At 45.4% G+C, this 17674-nt stretch overlaps 2 protein-coding genes across 25 annotated transcripts in view; one reads left to right on the top strand and one right to left on the bottom strand.

The window, feature by feature from the left end:
• The window catches only part of ATG13 (autophagy related 13), a 44294-nt gene extending 42650 nt beyond the window's left edge, over positions 1–1644 (bottom strand). For 7 of the 22 annotated variants that reach the window (XM_063608435.1, XM_063608440.1, XM_063608438.1 and 4 more), the window contains exons 1-2: positions 1020–1364; positions 535–585 (exon numbers count right to left, since the gene is read on the bottom strand). The gene's annotated coding sequence lies outside the window, so the exon portion shown is untranslated. Of the gene's footprint in view, positions 1–530; positions 651–1019 lie in introns of all 22 variants that reach the window. The other 15 variants (XM_063608433.1, XM_063608444.1, XM_063608434.1 and 12 more) reach the window with 9 other exon arrangements.
• Positions 1645–1647: 3 nt separating this feature from the next.
• HARBI1 (harbinger transposase derived 1) lies at positions 1648–17674 on the top strand. 3 transcript variants are annotated; one of them, XM_003815215.5, is made up of 3 exons: positions 1648–1788; positions 2520–3333; positions 15038–17674. In XM_003815215.5, the coding sequence occupies exons 2-3, from the start codon at positions 2664–2666 to the stop codon at positions 15415–15417; spliced, it is 1050 nt and encodes a 349-aa protein (XP_003815263.2). In that variant the 5' UTR covers positions 1648–1788; positions 2520–2663; the 3' UTR covers positions 15418–17674. The 3 variants fall into 3 exon arrangements, with proteins under 3 accessions (XP_003815263.2, XP_063464515.1, XP_008966379.2); XM_063608445.1 differs by having other exon boundaries at positions 1676–2014; XM_008968131.5 differs by having other exon boundaries at positions 1685–2398.

Genomic DNA, 17674 nt, shown 5'->3' with positions numbered 1-17674 from the left:
GGAGTTTGAGATTAAAGTTAGCTATGAAGGCGCCACTGTACTCCAGCTTGGGTGACACAGCAATACCTTATCTCTAATAATAATAATAAAAATTTTTAAATCTAAAAAACTAAAAGACTTCTCCTGAGCTGAAAAATGGAGAGTTGAAAACAACAACAAAAAAACCTCATAATTGAGCTGAAGCCACTACATGCACACATGAAAAGGACTAACAGTCATAAAACAACACACAAAATCTGGAAGTTAATTTAGTGTAAAGGAAGAGCTTGTTGTTTCTTATTATAATACATCTCCCACTAAAGGTGTCCAATAAATGCTATCACCTTAGGAGATGAGTTTTAAACTAAGTGTAATGAGAAAATAGGTAATTTTAAAAAATCTCTTTTTTCTTTTTTGCTGCGGGGTGGCCAGAGAACGAAGAAATACCAAAAGTGAAATGCTACGCTGAACTGACCAGGCTAACTGGGAACTCACTGGAAAAGTGAAAACTGGGAAGAATTAGTGATGAGCTCAAGAAGGTGCTTAGCCACTTACCCAGAGATTTATTTAATGAGAATGGATCACAGGTTTCCACAGGTCGTTCCACTGCCAGTAAGAAGACAGTCGTGAACCATGGGTCCCTTTTTTCACTAGTCAACAGTCACCCTCACCTACACGCGGAGTACATATTTGGCACTCAGCAAATCTTGATTGAATGAAAACCTACCTCACTCATATTGGCACCCAACCCCGGAGTTATGGCCCTCCAAATTACCTCCAAAACGCCTGACGACCTAACCCAAAGAGCTGAAAAAGTGGAGAGGAAAGCTCTGGGGTGGAGGGGATTCTCTGCCAAACAAGCAGGGGCCAACGGGGCCTAGACCAACTCAACTTCCCATAGAAAACTCAGGGGCCCAGGAGATTGAACCGTGGCTAATCCCTTCGACTTCCACGAAGAAGCAGCCAAGGGGCCGCAGATCCACAGCCTCCCACCCGGGGGCGCTGAGAGATCTTGGGGTATCCCCCGCAAAAGTTAGTACCTGCGAAGCTGCGGCACAAAGAGTGGTTCCGGGCTCTCATTACGGAGGCCGGGACCTGGGACCGACCAGCCGCGCCTCCTGGCTGAGGGTTCCGCGCTCCGGAGCTGCAGTGACCGTACACGTCGCCGATAGACACCTAAGGCTTCAGAAGGGTCCTGGCTCGCAGGCCCCAGACGTTTTGCTCCTAAGACTCCGCGAGTTGTCGCACCCACGTCGACTGGCGCTCTTCAGTGCTTCCCTCACTGGTTAAGCGGTCACTCCCGCCTTAAGCCCAGCAGCCTGTCGCTTCCCGGCGCCGCCATCGTTAGTGTTTGTTTTCATCCGCTTCGGTAACGGCCGGGGGGGGGGGTGGAAGAGGGCTACGGGGGAAATCCAGATGCCTAACCTTAGTCGCACTTTCGCTACAGTACGGACGCCCTATTTATTCTTTTAGTCCTCAAAATCTCCATAAAAGTTGATTTTCATTCCACGTAAGCTTTCTTCTCCAATCTTTCTAAGCTACTCAAGATAAAACAAAGACGGAAAGGCGGTGTTTGAGAGAGAGAGAGAGAGAGAGCCGTTTGGGCCGCGTGTGGAATGTGCGGAGATGAACCGCAGGTAGCCGTGGCAGCGGCAGTGAGGACGCGGCGCGGGGCGGGCGCTGACGCGGAAGGGGCGGTGCCGCTGTTGCGCGCCGTGGCGGCCTCTGTGCAGTCGCCGGTTCCGGAGGAGGGCCCAACCCGGCTGGGTGGGTGGGAAGTGTGGCTGGTAACCTGGCAGCCGCGGAGAGGTGGGTGACGGGCCTGGGCTAACTGAGTGGCCGGCGCAATCAGACTTTGACATCCGTTTTTAGGGTGCCCTTTAAAAGTGGCAGAGTCGCTTCCCAAACCTGGTTCGGCCAGCCTCTTTTTCGCTCCCGACTTCCAATGTGTCTGGTCTTCCCTACTTCCTGGCCCTCAGGTTCACGATTTGGAGTTCTTGGAGTGAGGGAAAAGCCTTTTGTTACAGCACACAGTGTACGTCCATAAGGCTGGGTTGTGGACTTTGGTTGTTTTTTTTGTTTGTTTGTTTTTTTGCCCCTTCTTTTCTTGTTAGACTGGTTTGAACACCCCAGCATCTGTCCTGTATTTGTCAGGTGAAACCAGAAGTCTTTGGATAATGAAACCCGTGACCAATTCTTACCCAAGGTGGTTATGACATATGTCAGCTGCTTCTTGGCCTATATAGTTAGAAGCCGACCTTACCTTGTGAATAATTATGTCATCACCTCCATTATTCTTTTGGTGTTCTCAATTGAAATGCCAAGCATTAAATGAGCCACAAAGATTGAATTCCCATTATCCTTGAATCAGAGCAAGCCTGTCGTGCAGCCATGAGTTAGTGGAGAAAAATCCGGAGTTGTAAGTACAGTACGTTTTGCCTCAACAAAATGGAAATTTGTAGAAAAGGAGCTGCTCCAGCCTTTGAGTCACTTTAAAGTCTTTGGTAGGTTCCTAATGTTTTTTCTTTTAACATTTACAGAGAGAAGATTATAAATGGCAGAGCCATTTAACTGTGGTTAGCTGTTGGATTCTGATACTTTCTTAAAAATACGTTCTTGCACCAACATCTTCATTGGGAACAGTTCAGAAAAAGCAAAGAGGAGAGCCAACATTCACATTTACCATGGCTATACCAATAACAGTGCTTGACTGTGACCTCCTGCTATATGGCCGTGGTCACCGGACATTGGACCGTTTTAAGCTGGATGATGTGACTGATGAATACTTGATGTCCATGTATGGGTTTCCACGGCAGTTCATTTATTACTTGGTGGAGCTCTTGGGGGCGAATCTTTCTAGGCCTACTCAGCGATCCAGGGCTATTAGCCCAGAGACACAGGTCCTTGCAGCATTGGGTTTTTATACCTCAGGTTCCTTCCAGACTCGGATGGGAGATGCCATTGGAATCAGTCAGGCGTCTATGAGTCGTTGTGTTGCCAATGTCACTGAAGCACTTGTGGAAAGGGCCTCACAGTTCATTCGCTTTCCAGCTGATGAAGCCTCCATTCAGGCTCTGAAGGATGAATTCTATGGGTTGGCAGGGATGCCAGGGGTGATGGGGGTGGTTGACTGTATCCATGTGGCCATCAAGGCACCAAATGCTGAAGACCTCTCCTATGTGAACCGAAAAGGCCTGCATTCTTTAAACTGCCTGATGGTGTGTGACATTAGAGGGACACTAATGACCGTGGAGACAAACTGGCCCGGCAGCCTACAGGACTGTGCTGTGCTGCAGCAGTCTTCCCTCAGTAGTCAGTTTGAAGCGGGTATGCACAAAGATAGCTGGCTTCTGGGTAAGTTTGCAAGTGTGAATTTTCATTTTGTTTGGAGGCATAGAAAAGTTATGTAGGCCGGGGGCGGTGGCTCACACAACCCCAGCACTTTGGGAGGCTGAGGCGGTGGATCACCTGAGGTCAAGAGCTGGAGACCAGCCTGGCCAACATGGTGAAATCTTGTCTCTACTAAAAATACAAAAATTGGGCATGGTGGCAGGCACCTGTAGTTCCAGCTACTCGGGAGGCTGAGGCAGGACAATCGCTTGAACCCAGAAGGCAGAGGTTGCAGTGAGCCGAGATGGCGCCATTGCACCCCCACCTGGGCAACAGAGCAAAAACTCCATCTCAAAAACAAAAAAAAAAAAAAAAGAAAAGGGACCGCACGTGTAGCTCATGCCTGTTATCCTAGCACTTTGGGAGGCCGAGGCAGGCAGATCACCTGAGGTTGGGGGTTCAAGACCAGCCTGACCAACATGGAGAAACCCCGTCTATACTAAAAATACAAAATTAGCTGGGCGTAGTAGCGCATGCCTGCAATCCCAGCTACTCGGGAGGCTGAGGCAGGAGAATCGCTTGAACCCGGGAGGCGGAGGTTGTGGTTAGCCAAGATCGCGCCAGTGCACTCTAGCCTGGGCAACAAGAGCAAAACTCCATCTCAAAAAAAAGAAAAAGAAAAATTATGTAGTGGAGTAGAATGAGATATGGCAGTCTGTAGAGCTGAGTCTCAGTCCTGCCAGTTTTTTATGAGACCTCAGGTGAGAATTTTCTTAGCCTTAATTTTTTAAAAATCAACATTTAATAGACATTATTAAAACTTTAAAGCATACTGTTAGAGCCAGCACAGTGGCACATAGTAGTACAACTGGTAATTGTAATTCCAACTATCTGGGAGGCTAAGGCAAGAGGATCACTTGAGCCTGGACCTTGAGACCAGCCTGAGCAAGATAGCAAGACCCTGTCTCCAAAACAATTAAACTTTTTTTTTCTTATTTTATTTTTATTTTTTTTATTTTGTGTAGAGGCAGAGTCTCACTATGTTGACCAGACTAGTCTTGAGCTCCTGGCCTCAAGCTATCCTCCCATCTGAGCCTCCCAAAGCTCTGGGAATATGGCTGTAAGCCACCACACCAATGTAAAAAAAAATTATTATTATTATTATTATTATTGAGACAGAGTTTTGCTCTTGTTGCCCAGGCTGGAGTGCAATGGCGCGATCTTGGCTCACTGCAACCTCCGCCTCCCAGGTTCAAGCAATTCTGCCTCAGCCTCCTGAGTAGCTGGGATTATAGGCATGCGCCACTATGCCCAGCTAATTTTGTATTTTTAGTAGAGACGGGGTTTCACCATGTTGGTCAGGCTGCTCTCGAACTCCCAACCTCAGGTGATCTGCCCATCTCAGCCTCCCAAAGTGCTGGGATTACAGGCGTGAGCCACCATGCCCAGCCAAAATATATATATATATTAATAAATGTATTTTATGTTATTTCACCCAGCTCTTCTACTCCTAAGAATTTATCTTACAGGTATATATTTATACATATGCAAAACAAAATTGCATACAAGAATTTTTATTGCAAACAATAGCTGCAGCAACAAAAACAACCTTATACAAACAATCCTCTCTGGGTGCGGTGGCTCCTGCCCGTAATCCCAGCACTTTGGGAAGTCAAGGTGAGAGGGTCACTTGAATCCAGGAGCTCGAGATTAGCCTGGGCAACAAAGCGAGACAATGTCTCTCAGAAAAGTAATAATAATATAAATAAGCAAACAAATAAATGAAACAATCCCCTGAAATAAAGCCAAAATACTGCTGGGTGCGGTAGCTCACGACTATAATCCCAGCACTGTGGGAGGCCATGGAGGGTGTATCACCTGAGGTCGGGCGTTCAAGACCAGCCTGTCCAACATAGTGAAACCCCTCCTCTACTGAAAATACAAAAATTATCAGGGCGTGGTGGTGCGCGCCTATAATCCCAGCTACTTGGGAGGCTGAGGTAGGAGAATCGATTGAACCTGGGAGGTGGAGGTTGCAGTGAGCCAAGATCGTGCCACTGCACTCCAGCCTGGGCAACAGAGGGAGACTCTGTCTCAAAAAAAAAAAAAAAAAAAAAAGCCAACATACTTATCAGGACTGTCCAGAATTGTTTAAGTATTGTACATCCATACAATTGAGCCTTAATTTTTATCTGGCTCTGCTAATCATCTGTAAAATGATTAATCTGACACCAACCACAGTAATATCTATTGTGAGGATTAGGTAATATATATGAAAGTTACCTATGAAGTATTGTATAGATATTCAAATGTGGCCAGTTGTGGTGGCTCACGCCTATAATCTCAGCACTTCAGGAGACCAAGGCGGTGGATCACCAGAGGTCAAGAGTTGGAGTTCAAAACCAGCCTGGCCGACATGGTCAAACCCCTTCTCTACTAAAAACACAAAATTTAGCTGGACATGGTGGCGCATGCCTGTAGTCCCATCTACTTGGGAAGCTGAGGCAGGAGAATTGCTTGAGCCTGGAAGGCAGAGGTTGCAGTGAGCTGAGATCACACCACTGCACTCCAGCCTGGGCGATGGAGCAAGACTCCATCTCAAAAAAAAAAAAAAAAAAAAAATCCGGGTGTAGTGGCTCATGCCTATAATCCCAGCACTTTTGGAGGCCAAGGCAAGCGGATCACCTGATGTCAGGAGTTCAAGACCAGCCTGGCCAACGTGGTGAAACCCCTTATCTACTAAAAATACAAAAAATCAGCTGGGCGTGGTGGCAGGCACCTATAATCTCAGCTACTTGGGAGGCTGAGGCAGGCGAATCGCTTGAACCCGGGAGGCAGAGGTTGCAGTGAGTCGAGATTGCACCATTGCACTCCAGCCTGGGCAACAAGAACGAAACTCTGTCTCAAAAAAAAAAAGAAATTATTTTTGCATTGTTGATTGTCACTGTGATATCTGCATAAAAATGATAGTAGACAATGCATGTACACAATTCTTATTGTAGCAACTCACTTCACAGATCTTTCCATTGGAAAGACTGGCTTACTGTTATGAGTAGAACAAGAATCTATTCAACATTCAGCAGTGTGAACCAAGGTGACTGTACAGCTCTGAGGAGTGCAGTTAGCAGTGATAAAACCCTTGAATCCAGCAGCTTAGTTTTTTGTTTTTTGGGTTTGTTTTTTTTTTAATGCGCTACTTTTATATGAGCATCAGGACAAGGGTTATCTTGTATACAACATATAAGAGATGAAAGCTACATTAAGGATTAGAAGACTTCTCTAACTTTTGTTTTTTTGAGATTGGGTCTTGTTATGTTGCCCAGGCTGGTCTCAAGCAATCCTCTGGCCTCAGCCCAGGCTCATAATACCAGTAGCTGGTATCACAGACATACACCACCACACCCAGCTAATCACTACCATTAATCATATCTGCACTGCACATGCTCATTGCACAGTGCTTGTTGTGAGTTGATGCTCAGGAAATACTTCTCTTTAACATGTTTACTAGCACTTTAAAGAGAAACCTCCTGTGTTCTAAGTGGGCAAAGACTACACTGATGGGTGTAGAGCTGCCAGGGTACCACGTGTAATATCCTGGAGCTTACTGAGTTTCTTGATTGTTGCTGCTCCGTACTATTTTTAGTGCACCACCTTCTTGCTACTCTACTGGACCTTTATCTTAAACACACCTTTTGCCTATTTTGAGCTTTCAAATTTTATTTTCATACAACTCACACCAAGAAGTGTGGGAAAGTCGATTTTGCAATTGTTTCATCTGGCCATTTCTTCTGTAGCTGTGGGAGTACTTGGGTTCCAAGCTGATTTCTTATGAATCTCTTCACTTTGGTTCCCCCCACCTTTTTTTTTTTTTTTTTTTTTTTTGTGACGGGGTCTCACTCTGTCACCCAGGCTGGAGTGCGGTGGTGTGATTATGACTCACTGCAGCCTTGACCTCCTGGGCTCAATTGATCCTCCTCAGCCTACCGAGTAGCTGGGACTACAGATGCACACCACCATGCTGGGCTAATTTTTGTATTTTTGGTAAAGCTGGCATTTTGTCATGCTGCCCAGGCTGGTCTCGAATCCCTAGGCTCAAGCAGTTAGCCCACCTTTTACTCCCAAATTGCTGGAATTACAGGCATGAGCTACTGCACCCTGCCCGGTTCCCTAACTATTAAGCCAGCTAAAACTTAGCCCTTAAAATTTGACAGGCAATATTGTAAGCATTTTGCATCAATTATATCACTTAATGCTTATAAAAACTCTTTTTTAAGAGTTAAATAATAGCCGGGCACGGTGGCTCACGCCTGTAATCCCAGCACTTTGGGAGGCCGAGGTGGGCGGATCACGAGGTCAGGAGATCGAGACCATCCTGGCTAACACAGTGAAACCTCATCTCTACTAAAAATACAAAACATAAGCCAGGCGTGGTGGCAGGCGCCTGTAGTCCCAGCTACTCCGGAGGCTGAGGCAGGAGAATGGCGTGAACCCGGGAGGTGGAGTTTGCAGTGAGCCGAGATCACGCCACTGCACTCCAGCCTGGGCGACAGAGCAAGACTCTGTCTCAAAAAACAAAACAAAACAAAAAAAGAGTTAAATAATAATATTATTAACATTTTTACAAAAGAGGAGACTGAGGCACATAACATTTAATTTAAATCGCTTGTGTTTCAGTGTTTAAATCAGATCATAGGACGAATTACTCTATTTGGCAAATATTCCTGGTAAGGACTTCTTTTTCTTCCCACCTTGGGATCCAAGATTCAGTTGGAATTATGGCTTTAAAGTAGTTTTTTACATTGTTTATAGTACATAGTTGAAAATTAGTAAAAATTCTGATAAATAACTTTCCTGATTCCCCTCTCTACAGAAAGAGTAGGAGTGGGAAAAATGGATACTGTAGCAACATTTAATGAATGTTTATTTATTTATTTATTTTTTGAGACAGAGTCTCGCTCTGTCGCCCAGCTGGAGTGCAGTGGTGCGATCTCGGCTCACTGCAAGCTCCGCCTCCCGGGTTCACACCACTCTCCTGCCTCAGCCTCCGGAGTAGCTGGGACTATAGGCGCCCGCCACCACGCCCAGCTAATTTTTTGTATTTTTAGTAGAGATGGGGTTTCACTGTGTTAGCCAGGATGGCCTCCATCTCCTGACCTCTTGATCCGCCCGCCTTGGCCTCCCAAAGTGCTGGGATTACAGGCGTGAGCCCACCGCGCCTGGCCTTTTTATTTTTTATATATATATATATATATATTATATACATACACACACATGTATTTTTGAAACAGGGTCTCACTCTGTCACCCACGCTGGAGTGCACTGGCATGATCACAACTTATTGAAGCCTTGACCTCCTGGGCTCAATTGATCCTCCCACATCAGTCTACCGAGTAGTTGGGACCATAGGTGCCTGCCATCATGCCTGGCTAATTTTGTTTTAAATTTTTTGGCTGGGCGCTGTGACTCATGCCTGTAATCCCAGCACTTTGGGAGGCCAAAGCGGGCGGATCACCTGAGGTCAGGAGTTTGAGACCAGCCTGGCCAACATGGTGAAACCTCATCTCTACTAAAAATACAAAAATTACCCAGGCATGGTGGTGGGCACTTGTAGTCCTAGCTACTCAGGAGGCTGAGGCAGGAGAATCGCTTGAACCCGGGAGGTGGAGGTTGCAGTGAGCCGAGATTGCACCATTGCACTCTAGCCTGGGCAACAGAGTGAGACTTACTCTCAAAAAAAAAAAAAAAAAAAAAAAATTCTTTTATTTATTTATTTTTTTTATAGAGTCTGGGTCTCACTGTGTTGCCCAGGCAGGTCTCAAACTCCTGAGCTCAGCCAGTCCACCTCAGCCTGCCAAAGTGCTGGGATTACAGGTATGAGCCATTGTGCCTGGTCAGCAAGTGTTTATTAAAGCTAGTTTTGGTGTGAGGCATGAAGAAAGCTTGGAATATCCTGTGGAAGTTGAAGATGTAGAAACTGATTTCCTCAGGCCGGGCGTGGTGGCTCACGTCTGTAATCCCAGCATTTTGGGAGGCCGAGGTGGGTGGATCACTTGAGGTCAGGACTTCCAGACCAGCTGGTCAACATGCTGAAACCCTGTCTCTACTAAATATACAAAAATTACCCAGGCACGGTGGTGTGAGCCTGTGATTCCAGCTACTCAGGGGGCTGATGCAGGAGAATTGCTTGATCCTGGTAGGTGGAGGTTGCAGTGAGCGGAGATCCTGCCACTGCATTCCAACCTGGATGACAGAGTGAGACTCCATCTTAAAAAAAAAAAAAGAAAAGTGGCTCACGCCTGTGATCCCAGCACTTTGGGAGGCCAAGGCAGGTGGACAACGAGGTCAGAGGTTCAAGACAAGCCTGGCCAAGATGGTGAAACCCCATCTCTACTAAAAATACAAAAATTAGCCTGGTGCTAATTTTAGCCAGGTGCTAAATCCCAGCACTTTTGGAGGCCAAGGCGGGCACATCACCTGAGGTCAGAAGTTTGAGACCAGCCTGGCCAAGATGGTGAAATCCCATCTCTTCTAAAAATATAAAAATTAGCCAGGTGTGGTGGCAGGCGCCTGTAATCCCAGCTACTCGGGAGGCTGAGGCAGGAGAATCGCTTGAACCTGGGAGGCGGAGGTTGCAGTGAGCTGAGATCACGCCATTGCACTCTAGCCTGGGGGACAAGAGCAAGACTTTGTCTCAAAAAAAACAAAAGAAAAAAAAAATTTGTCAGGCGCGGTGGCTCAAGCCTGTAATCCCAGCACTTTGGGAGGCCGAGGCAGGTAGATCACCTGAGGTCAGGAGTTCAAGATTAGCCTGGCCAACATGGTGAAACCCTGTCTCTACTAAAAATACAAAATTAGCCGGGCCTGGTGGCACATGCCTGTAATCCCAGCTACTCGAGTGGCTGAGGCAGGAGAATTGCTTGAACCCAGGAGGCGGAGGTTGTAGTGAACCAAGATTCTGTGACTGTACTCCAGACTGGGCTGGAGACTGTATCTCCAAAAAAAAAAAAAAAATTTTTTTTTTTAATTGCCAGGCATGGTGGCGTGTGCCTGTAGTCCCAGCTTACTTAGGAGGCTGACCTGGGAGGATCACTTGAGCCCAGGAGTTCAAGGCTGCAGTGAGCTACGATCGTGCTATTGCACTCCAGTCTGGGCAACAGAGAGATACCCTAAATCATTCATATGAATAGACAGATTTGGAAAACACTAGTCTCTAAAGGTTGTGTGGACAGTGGGAGTAATTATGGGAAGATTGGCAGGATTATAAGGAATGACAAGATGTTAAAAGAGAGAATAGATGGCTAATTGTATTTTTGTTGTTGTTGTTTGAGATGGAGTTTTGCTCTCGTTGCCCAGGCTGTGGTGCAATGGGGCGATCTCAGCTCACTGCAACCTGTGCCTCCTGTGTTCAAGCAATTCTCCTGCCTCAGCCTCCTGAGTAGCTGAGATTACAGGTGCCTGCCACCACGCCCAGCTAATTTTTGTATTTTAGTAGAGACGGGGCTTCACCACGTTGGTCAGGCTGATCTCAAACTCCCAACCTCAGGTGATCCACCCACTGTGGCCTCCCAAAGTGCTGGGATTACAGGCATGAAGCCCTGCACCTGGCCGCCTAATTGTATTTTAAGAAACAACCCTTAGGTTTGAGGAACAGTTCTAGATTTGTCAAACCTAGAACTAGCTGTGAGCCTCTGGCCTTTTTTTTTTTTTTTTTTAGCATTATTTTTCCTACGATATTATCCATTCCTGTCCTCATTCTCATCTGTCCCTTCAGAATGCATTATCTAAATTCCCCTCTAAATATACTATTCCTGCAAACAATTCAGCCTCAGTTCTTATTTCTTTAGCTCTTGGCCTAGTCCTATTAAGCAGCTTTGGGTAAGATCTGCCAAAATGTCTTGTGGATGACTGATCATATAAGCAATTGTAATCTGTTTAGCAATTCTGATCCTAATCCCCTCTTGAGTGTCTGTTTTCCAGTAGTGCTTGGTTTATAACCATTTAGTGAGGGTAGAGCAATTTTACAAAAGGTCTCCTTTAGCTTTTCCTGTATATCTCCTCCATTTAAGACTCATACCATTTCTTAGAGAAACTTTAACAAGGATCATTTAGCATCTCCAGTTTTCAGTATTCATCTTACTTATTTTATTCTCTTTTACAGCATTATATTCTTGTTTTATTATGCTCTTGTTTTAGTATTCTGAGTCTGAAATTAGCATTTAGTGACTAGGTCTTTCCTTTGCCTAACATATCAAAGGATGACGAACATATACTTTGATCTTCTCATTTGAATAATAAGTTCAATATCTAACCTAGCAGAGTTGGGATTGCATAGTAAGAGATAATCTTTTTTTTTTTTTTTTTTTTTTTTTGAGACAGTCTCACCCTGTCGCCTTGGCTGGAGTGCAGTGGCATGATCTCGGCTCACTGCATCCTCTACCTCCCAGGTTCAAACAGTTTTCTACCTCAGCCTCCTGTAGCTGGGGCTACAGGCACGCACCACCATGCCTGGCTAATTTTTGTATTTTTAGTAGAGATGGGGTTTTGCTGTGTTGACCAGACTGGTCTCAAACTCCTGACCTCAGGTGATCCGCCTGCCTTAGCCTCTCAAAGTGCTGGGATTACAGGTGTGAGCCACCGTGCCCAGCCTGATAATCTTTAAAAAGTACCAGCTGGGTGTGGTGGTCACACCTGTAATGTCAGCACCTTGGGAGGTGAAGCAGGTGGGAGTTCCTCCTGAAGCGGGAGGAATGCTTGAGGCCAGGAGTTCAGGGTCAGCCTAGCAACATAACAAGACCCTGTCTCTACAAAAAGTTTAAAAATTAGCTGGGTGTTGTGGCATGTGCCTGTAATCCCAGCTACTCAGGAGGGTATGTTGGGAGGATTGCTTGAGCTCAGGAGTTTGAGGTTGCAGTGAGCTATGATCATACCACTGCACTTCAGCGTGGGCAACAGAGTGAGACTCTGTCTCAAAAAACAAAACTAAAGTAAAGTAAATAAATATTGAAAATAAAGTTAGGCCAGGCATGGTGGCTCACGATTGTAATCCCAGCACTTTGGGAGGCCAAAGGGAGCGGATCATCTGAGGTTGGGAGTTTGAGACCAGCCTGGCCAACATGGTGAAATCCCCATCTCTACTAAAAATACCAAAATTAGCCAGTCATGGTGGTACATGCCTGTAGTCCCAGCTACTCAGGAGACTGAGGTAGGAGAATAGCTTCAACCCGGGAGGCAGAGGTTGCAGTGAGCCGAGATTGCACCACTGCACTCCAGCCTGGGCGACAGAGTGAGGCTCCGTCTCAAAAAAAAAAAAATAGTTAAAAAAAAGTACCAGCACAGTACATGCTACATAGTAGGTGTTCAATGAGTCATGGATATTATTTTTCATTATTATTTATAGCATCAGTTTCTTAAATTCATTATTTAGTAGGGTTATGTTCAATAAAAAGAAAAGGTTATGGCCGGGCGTAGTGTCTCACGCCTGTAATCCCAGCACTTTGGGAAGCTGAAGGGTGTGGATCGCATGAGGTCAGGAGTTTGAGACCAGCCTGGCCAGCATGGTGAAACCCCATCTCTACTAAAAATACAAAAATTAGCTGGGCGTGGTGGCAGGTGCCTGTAATCCCAGCTACTCGGTAAGCTGAGGCAGGAGAATTGCTTGAAACTGTGAGGCGGAGGTTGCAGTGAGCCGAGATCATGCTACTGCACTCCAGCCTGGGCAGAGTGAGACTCTCAAAAAAACAAACAAACAAAAAACTGGGTGCGGTGGCTCATGCCTGGAATCCCAGCCCTTTGGGAGGCCGAGGTGGGTGGATCATGAAGTCAGGAGATCGTGACCAGCCTGGCCAACATGGTGAAACCCCGTCTCTACTAAAAACACAAAAAATTAGCCGGGCGTGGTGGCGTGTGCCTGTAGTCCCAGCTACTCAGGAGGCTGAGACAGGAGAATTGCTTAAACCTGGGAGGTGGAGGTTGCAGTGAGCTGAGATTGCACCACTGCACTCCAGCCTGGGCAACAGAGCAGACTCTGTCAAAAAAAAAAAAAAAGGTTATACCTGGGAGGGGAAAAGTCAGCTAAATAGTAAATTTGAAAATTTTGTGAGACTTCTTAGATATTTACAGTTAATCCATTTCTTAGAAATGTAAGCTCCTGCTAGGCGCTGTAATTCCAGGGCTTTGGGAGGTTGAGGTGGGTGGATTGTTTGGGCACAGGACTTAGAGACCAGCCTGGGTAACATAGTGAAACCTCCTCTCTAGAAAACATTAAAAATTTTGCCAGGCATGGTGGCGCATGCCTGTGGTCCCAGATATTCGGGAGGCTGAGGTAGGAGGCTGGAAGGTTGAGGCTGCAGCGAACTGTTATCACTCCACTGCATTCCAGCCTGGGTGACAGAGCAAAACTCTGTCTCCAAAAAAATAAATGTAAGCGCCTAAAAGAAATGAGCCCTGTATGTTGGGAACAGTGCCTACCACTGTCTGAACAGTCCAGAACTATTCACTGAAATTGATGGTGGGGCAGGAACACAGTGGTATGCAAACTGGTACTCCAGGGCCTATTTGTCTCTCAAATTTCTAAGAGGTTTTGCCTCTGTGCGGGACATCTCATCTGCCAGATGTAGTGACAGTGAGTCAGGACAAGAAAGCATTATACTAACATTGTGCTGTTGTATCAGGGCATTGCACCCCAGTTTTTTGTTGTTGTTGTTTTGTTAGCACTTCCTGGGATCATTTGATAAAGAAGTCACTTAAGGAGAATGCCTTGTGTGTATTTTTTTAATTGACTTCTGAATTCATTTCCTTATCACCAACTATTACTATTTGCATGATTATATGTATGCTCTCTTTGTTCATGTGAAATTCTTCCTCTTACAAAGGCATGGTTCTAGTAATTGTGATATATAGGAAGGCAGAACACCTGAGTTCTGATCTCTGCCATAAGTGCTCGGACTTTTATCTTATTCTTCTTAGCACTGGGAGAATAAATTACTGTAGTCCATGAAATCCCCTGAAATCCCTTGGTAGTGCTTTTAGACTTGAAATTTTGAGGGTAAAGTTAAGACTTCCCCTCACAAGTGTTTTGGGATCTCTTGGCAGAATTCTCTTTTTTCCTGTTTCATTCTTGCTCTGTAGAGATTTTGAAGATTGGCATGCTATTTGATTTTATTTGGTTTTATTAAGCCTTTTATTAATAACAATATCTCTGAATTAGGAAATTGCAGGAATTTTATTTTATTTGAGATGGAGTTTCGCGCTTGTCGCCCAGGTTGGAGTGCAATGGCGTGATCTTGGCTCACTGCAATCTCCGCCTCCCACGTTGGTCAGGCTGGTCTTGAACTCCGGGCCTCAGTTGGTGATCTACCCGCCTCGGCCTCCCAAAGTGCTGGGATTACAGGCGTGAGTCACCATGCCTGGCCAAATGCAGGAATTTTATTTCCTCCAGTGCCTTCACCTCCTTCCTACATTCTTTCATATTTGGCTTCCTTTAGGTGCCAGCGTTTTTATGTGTCGATTTTTACCAACGATATTCTCAGCCAGAACTCGTGTCTTTCTGCTCCTGGCATTGGCATGATTTCTTTTTACCATAGCATTTTCCGCTTGGTTTTTCTAGTGTGCTTTGGCGCCAGAGGCTGTTGTATTTTCTTGTCCATTGTCAGTATATGTTTTCTGAATTTCACTTCCTGTTTCTATTCCACTTATAGTCATTTATGATTTATTTGGGCCTTCCCCACAGGTGACAGTTCCTTCTTTCTTCAAACCTGGCTCATGACCCCACTTCACATTCCTGAAACTCCAGCAGAATATCGCTATAACATGGCCCATTCTGCAACTCACAGTGTGATTGAGAAGACTTTCCGAACCCTCTGCTCCCGATTCCGCTGCCTGGATGGATCCAAGGGGGCACTGCAGTACTCACCAGAGAAATCCAGCCATATCATCTTGGCCTGTTGTGTCCTCCACAACATCTCCCTGGAGCATGGGATGGATGTTTGGTCCTCTCCAATGACAGGACCCATGGAACAGCCCCCGGAAGAAGAGTATGAGCACATGGAGTCCCTGGACTTAGAGGCTGACCGTATTCGTCAGGAGCTAATGCTCACTCATTTTAGCTAATGTAGAAGGTGGAGAGGAGGGATACTTCCCAGGAGTTGTGACAGACTTTCCTCCTCATCACCTTCTACACAGTTCCATCATCTAGCATGACTGAGTATACAGATACTTGTCATAAACTGACATTTAATATGTGTGTTTTGGTAAGGTTGGGGCTATGCCAGAATATCTTGATTCATTTGCAAATGCATTAATTAAACTGAAACCAAGACAGCGGCTCCCTACTATCCAGTGAACTCCAGGTTGAGTACCACTAATTTGAAAGCTCAGTGGTTGCAAACATTTATGACTGTGCATACAAAGTCATAGTAAAGGTCAGGAGTTCAAGACAAGACCAGCCTGGCCAACATGGTGAAACCCCGTATCTACTAAAAATACAAAAATTAGCGGCCGGGTGCGGTGGCTCACGCCTGTAATCCCAGCACTTTGGGAGGCAGAGGCGGGTGGATCACCTGAGTTCAGGAGTTAAGACCAGCCTGGGCAACATGGCAAGACCCTGTCTCTACTAAAAATACAAAAAAATTAGCTGGGCTTGGTGACAGGTGCCTGTAATCCCAGCTACTCGGTAGGCTGAGGCAGGAGAATCACTTGAACCAGGGAGGCGGAGGTTGTGGTGAGCCGAGATCGTGCCATTGCACTCCAGCCTAGGCAAGAAGAGCGAAACTCCGTCTCAAAAAAAAAAAAAAAAAAAAAAAAAAAAATTAGCCGGGCGTGGTGGTACATGCCTGAAATCCCAGCTACTCGGGATGCTGAGTCAGGAGAATCGCTTGAACCTGGGAGTCGGAGGTTGCACTGAGCCAAGATCATGCCACTGCACTCCAGCCTGAGTGACAGAGCAAGGCTTTCTCCAAAAAAAATAAAAATAAAAAAAATAAACTCATAGTAAAGGGGAAAACAGCATATAGTCAAAACACTTTTTTGGTTTCAGTTATCTGCAGATTTCAGATGAAAACAATATTTACATAGGCCGGGTGTGGTGGCTTAACGCCTATAATCCCATAATCCCAGCACGTTGGGAGGCCGAGGTGGGCAGATCACCTGAGGTCGGGAGTTCGACACCAGCCTGACCAAGCCTGAGCAACATGGTGAAACCCCGTCTCTACTAAAAAATACAAAAATTATCCGGGCGTGGTGGCACGCGCCTGTAATCCCAGCTACTCAGGAGGCTGAGGCAGGAGAATCACTTGAACACAGGAAGCAGAGGTTGCAGCGAGCCGAGATTGTGCCATCGCACTCCAGCCTGGGCAACCGAGCGAGACTCCGTCTCAAAAAAAAAAAAAAAAAAAACAATATTTACTTGTTCTGGATTATTTGGATGGTATTTTAGTTTTTCTACTTTGCTGCCTATATAGGCATAATCTGAGGCAAATGTGAAGAGAGAATTTCAGTTGGGGAATGATCTTCTGACATTAGTAAATGGCTACTAATCTCAGTTTGCAGCTTTGTGCTTTTAAGAGGATGTTAAAGACAGTCAGAAACCTCCATCTTTAGCCTGTCTGCAATAATTGGACTGTGACTTGGACCTAGATCCTAGGGAGAACATCTGGACTCCAGTTTCCTATTTCCAACCCTGACTCGGAGTTAGAGGCTAAATGGGTTTGAGAACCCAATCAGCTTAAAAAAGGCAATTCGAATATAGATAAAATAGCAAGCTTATGCTTTACAGGCGTTCTAAGGACTGAGAGAGATTGATGAGCAATGCAGATTCACCCAGGTTCAGACACCTCACATTCAACTAGATCACATTTCTTATAATTGTGATGTTAGAAAGTCTGGTCATTCTGTTTTGAAATTCCTTGTACAAAAGGAGGATTCAGGGAATAAAGAAGATATGTGAAAGTATTAAAAAGGAGAGGTAATAGGAATATAATTTCTTGGCTTGAAATGAATTCTGGTGCTAGACCTTGGATATGCAGAGTGATGGACAGAATTTCCTAAGAAATAAATAATCCCCTAGCAAGTCTTGTTCTAAAATTACACTGATATAAAAATAACCTGATTAGAATAATGAAAGTGTGAATTAGGTTCACACATTGGTGCCTTTGCTGGGACAAAAAAGAGACTTTCCTGAGGGTTGTCTTGTTCCAGTTTCTCAGCCACTCACCATGTGATACCTCTGACTTGTCCTCTTGGATCATTTCCTACCTCCTGCCTTTGGCAGTGTTAATCTGGTGATTTTCAAAGTAAAGAAATGAACAGCTGATGACAGAAGAAATTTGGAAATAAATTGAGGGTGACTCATCCTCAAGATTAAAAACAA

This window comes from Pan paniscus, chromosome 9, assembly GCF_029289425.2.
Source record: "Pan paniscus chromosome 9, NHGRI_mPanPan1-v2.0_pri, whole genome shotgun sequence".
Lineage (NCBI taxonomy): Eukaryota > Metazoa > Chordata > Mammalia > Primates > Hominidae > Pan > Pan paniscus.
The sequence above is the reverse complement of the archived record's forward strand: the minus strand, read 5'-3'. Positions and strand labels throughout refer to the sequence as shown.

Bases quoted from the DNA above. Each gene is read 5' to 3' on its own strand.
- HARBI1 (XM_003815215.5), top strand. From the start codon at position 2,664: ATGGCTATACCAATAACAGTGCTTGACTGTGACCTCCTGCTATATGGC. The intron at 3,334-15,037 runs GTAAGTTTGCAA...CCTTCCCCACAG, and splicing joins CAAAGATAGCTGGCTTCTGG to GTGACAGTTCCTTCTTTCTT.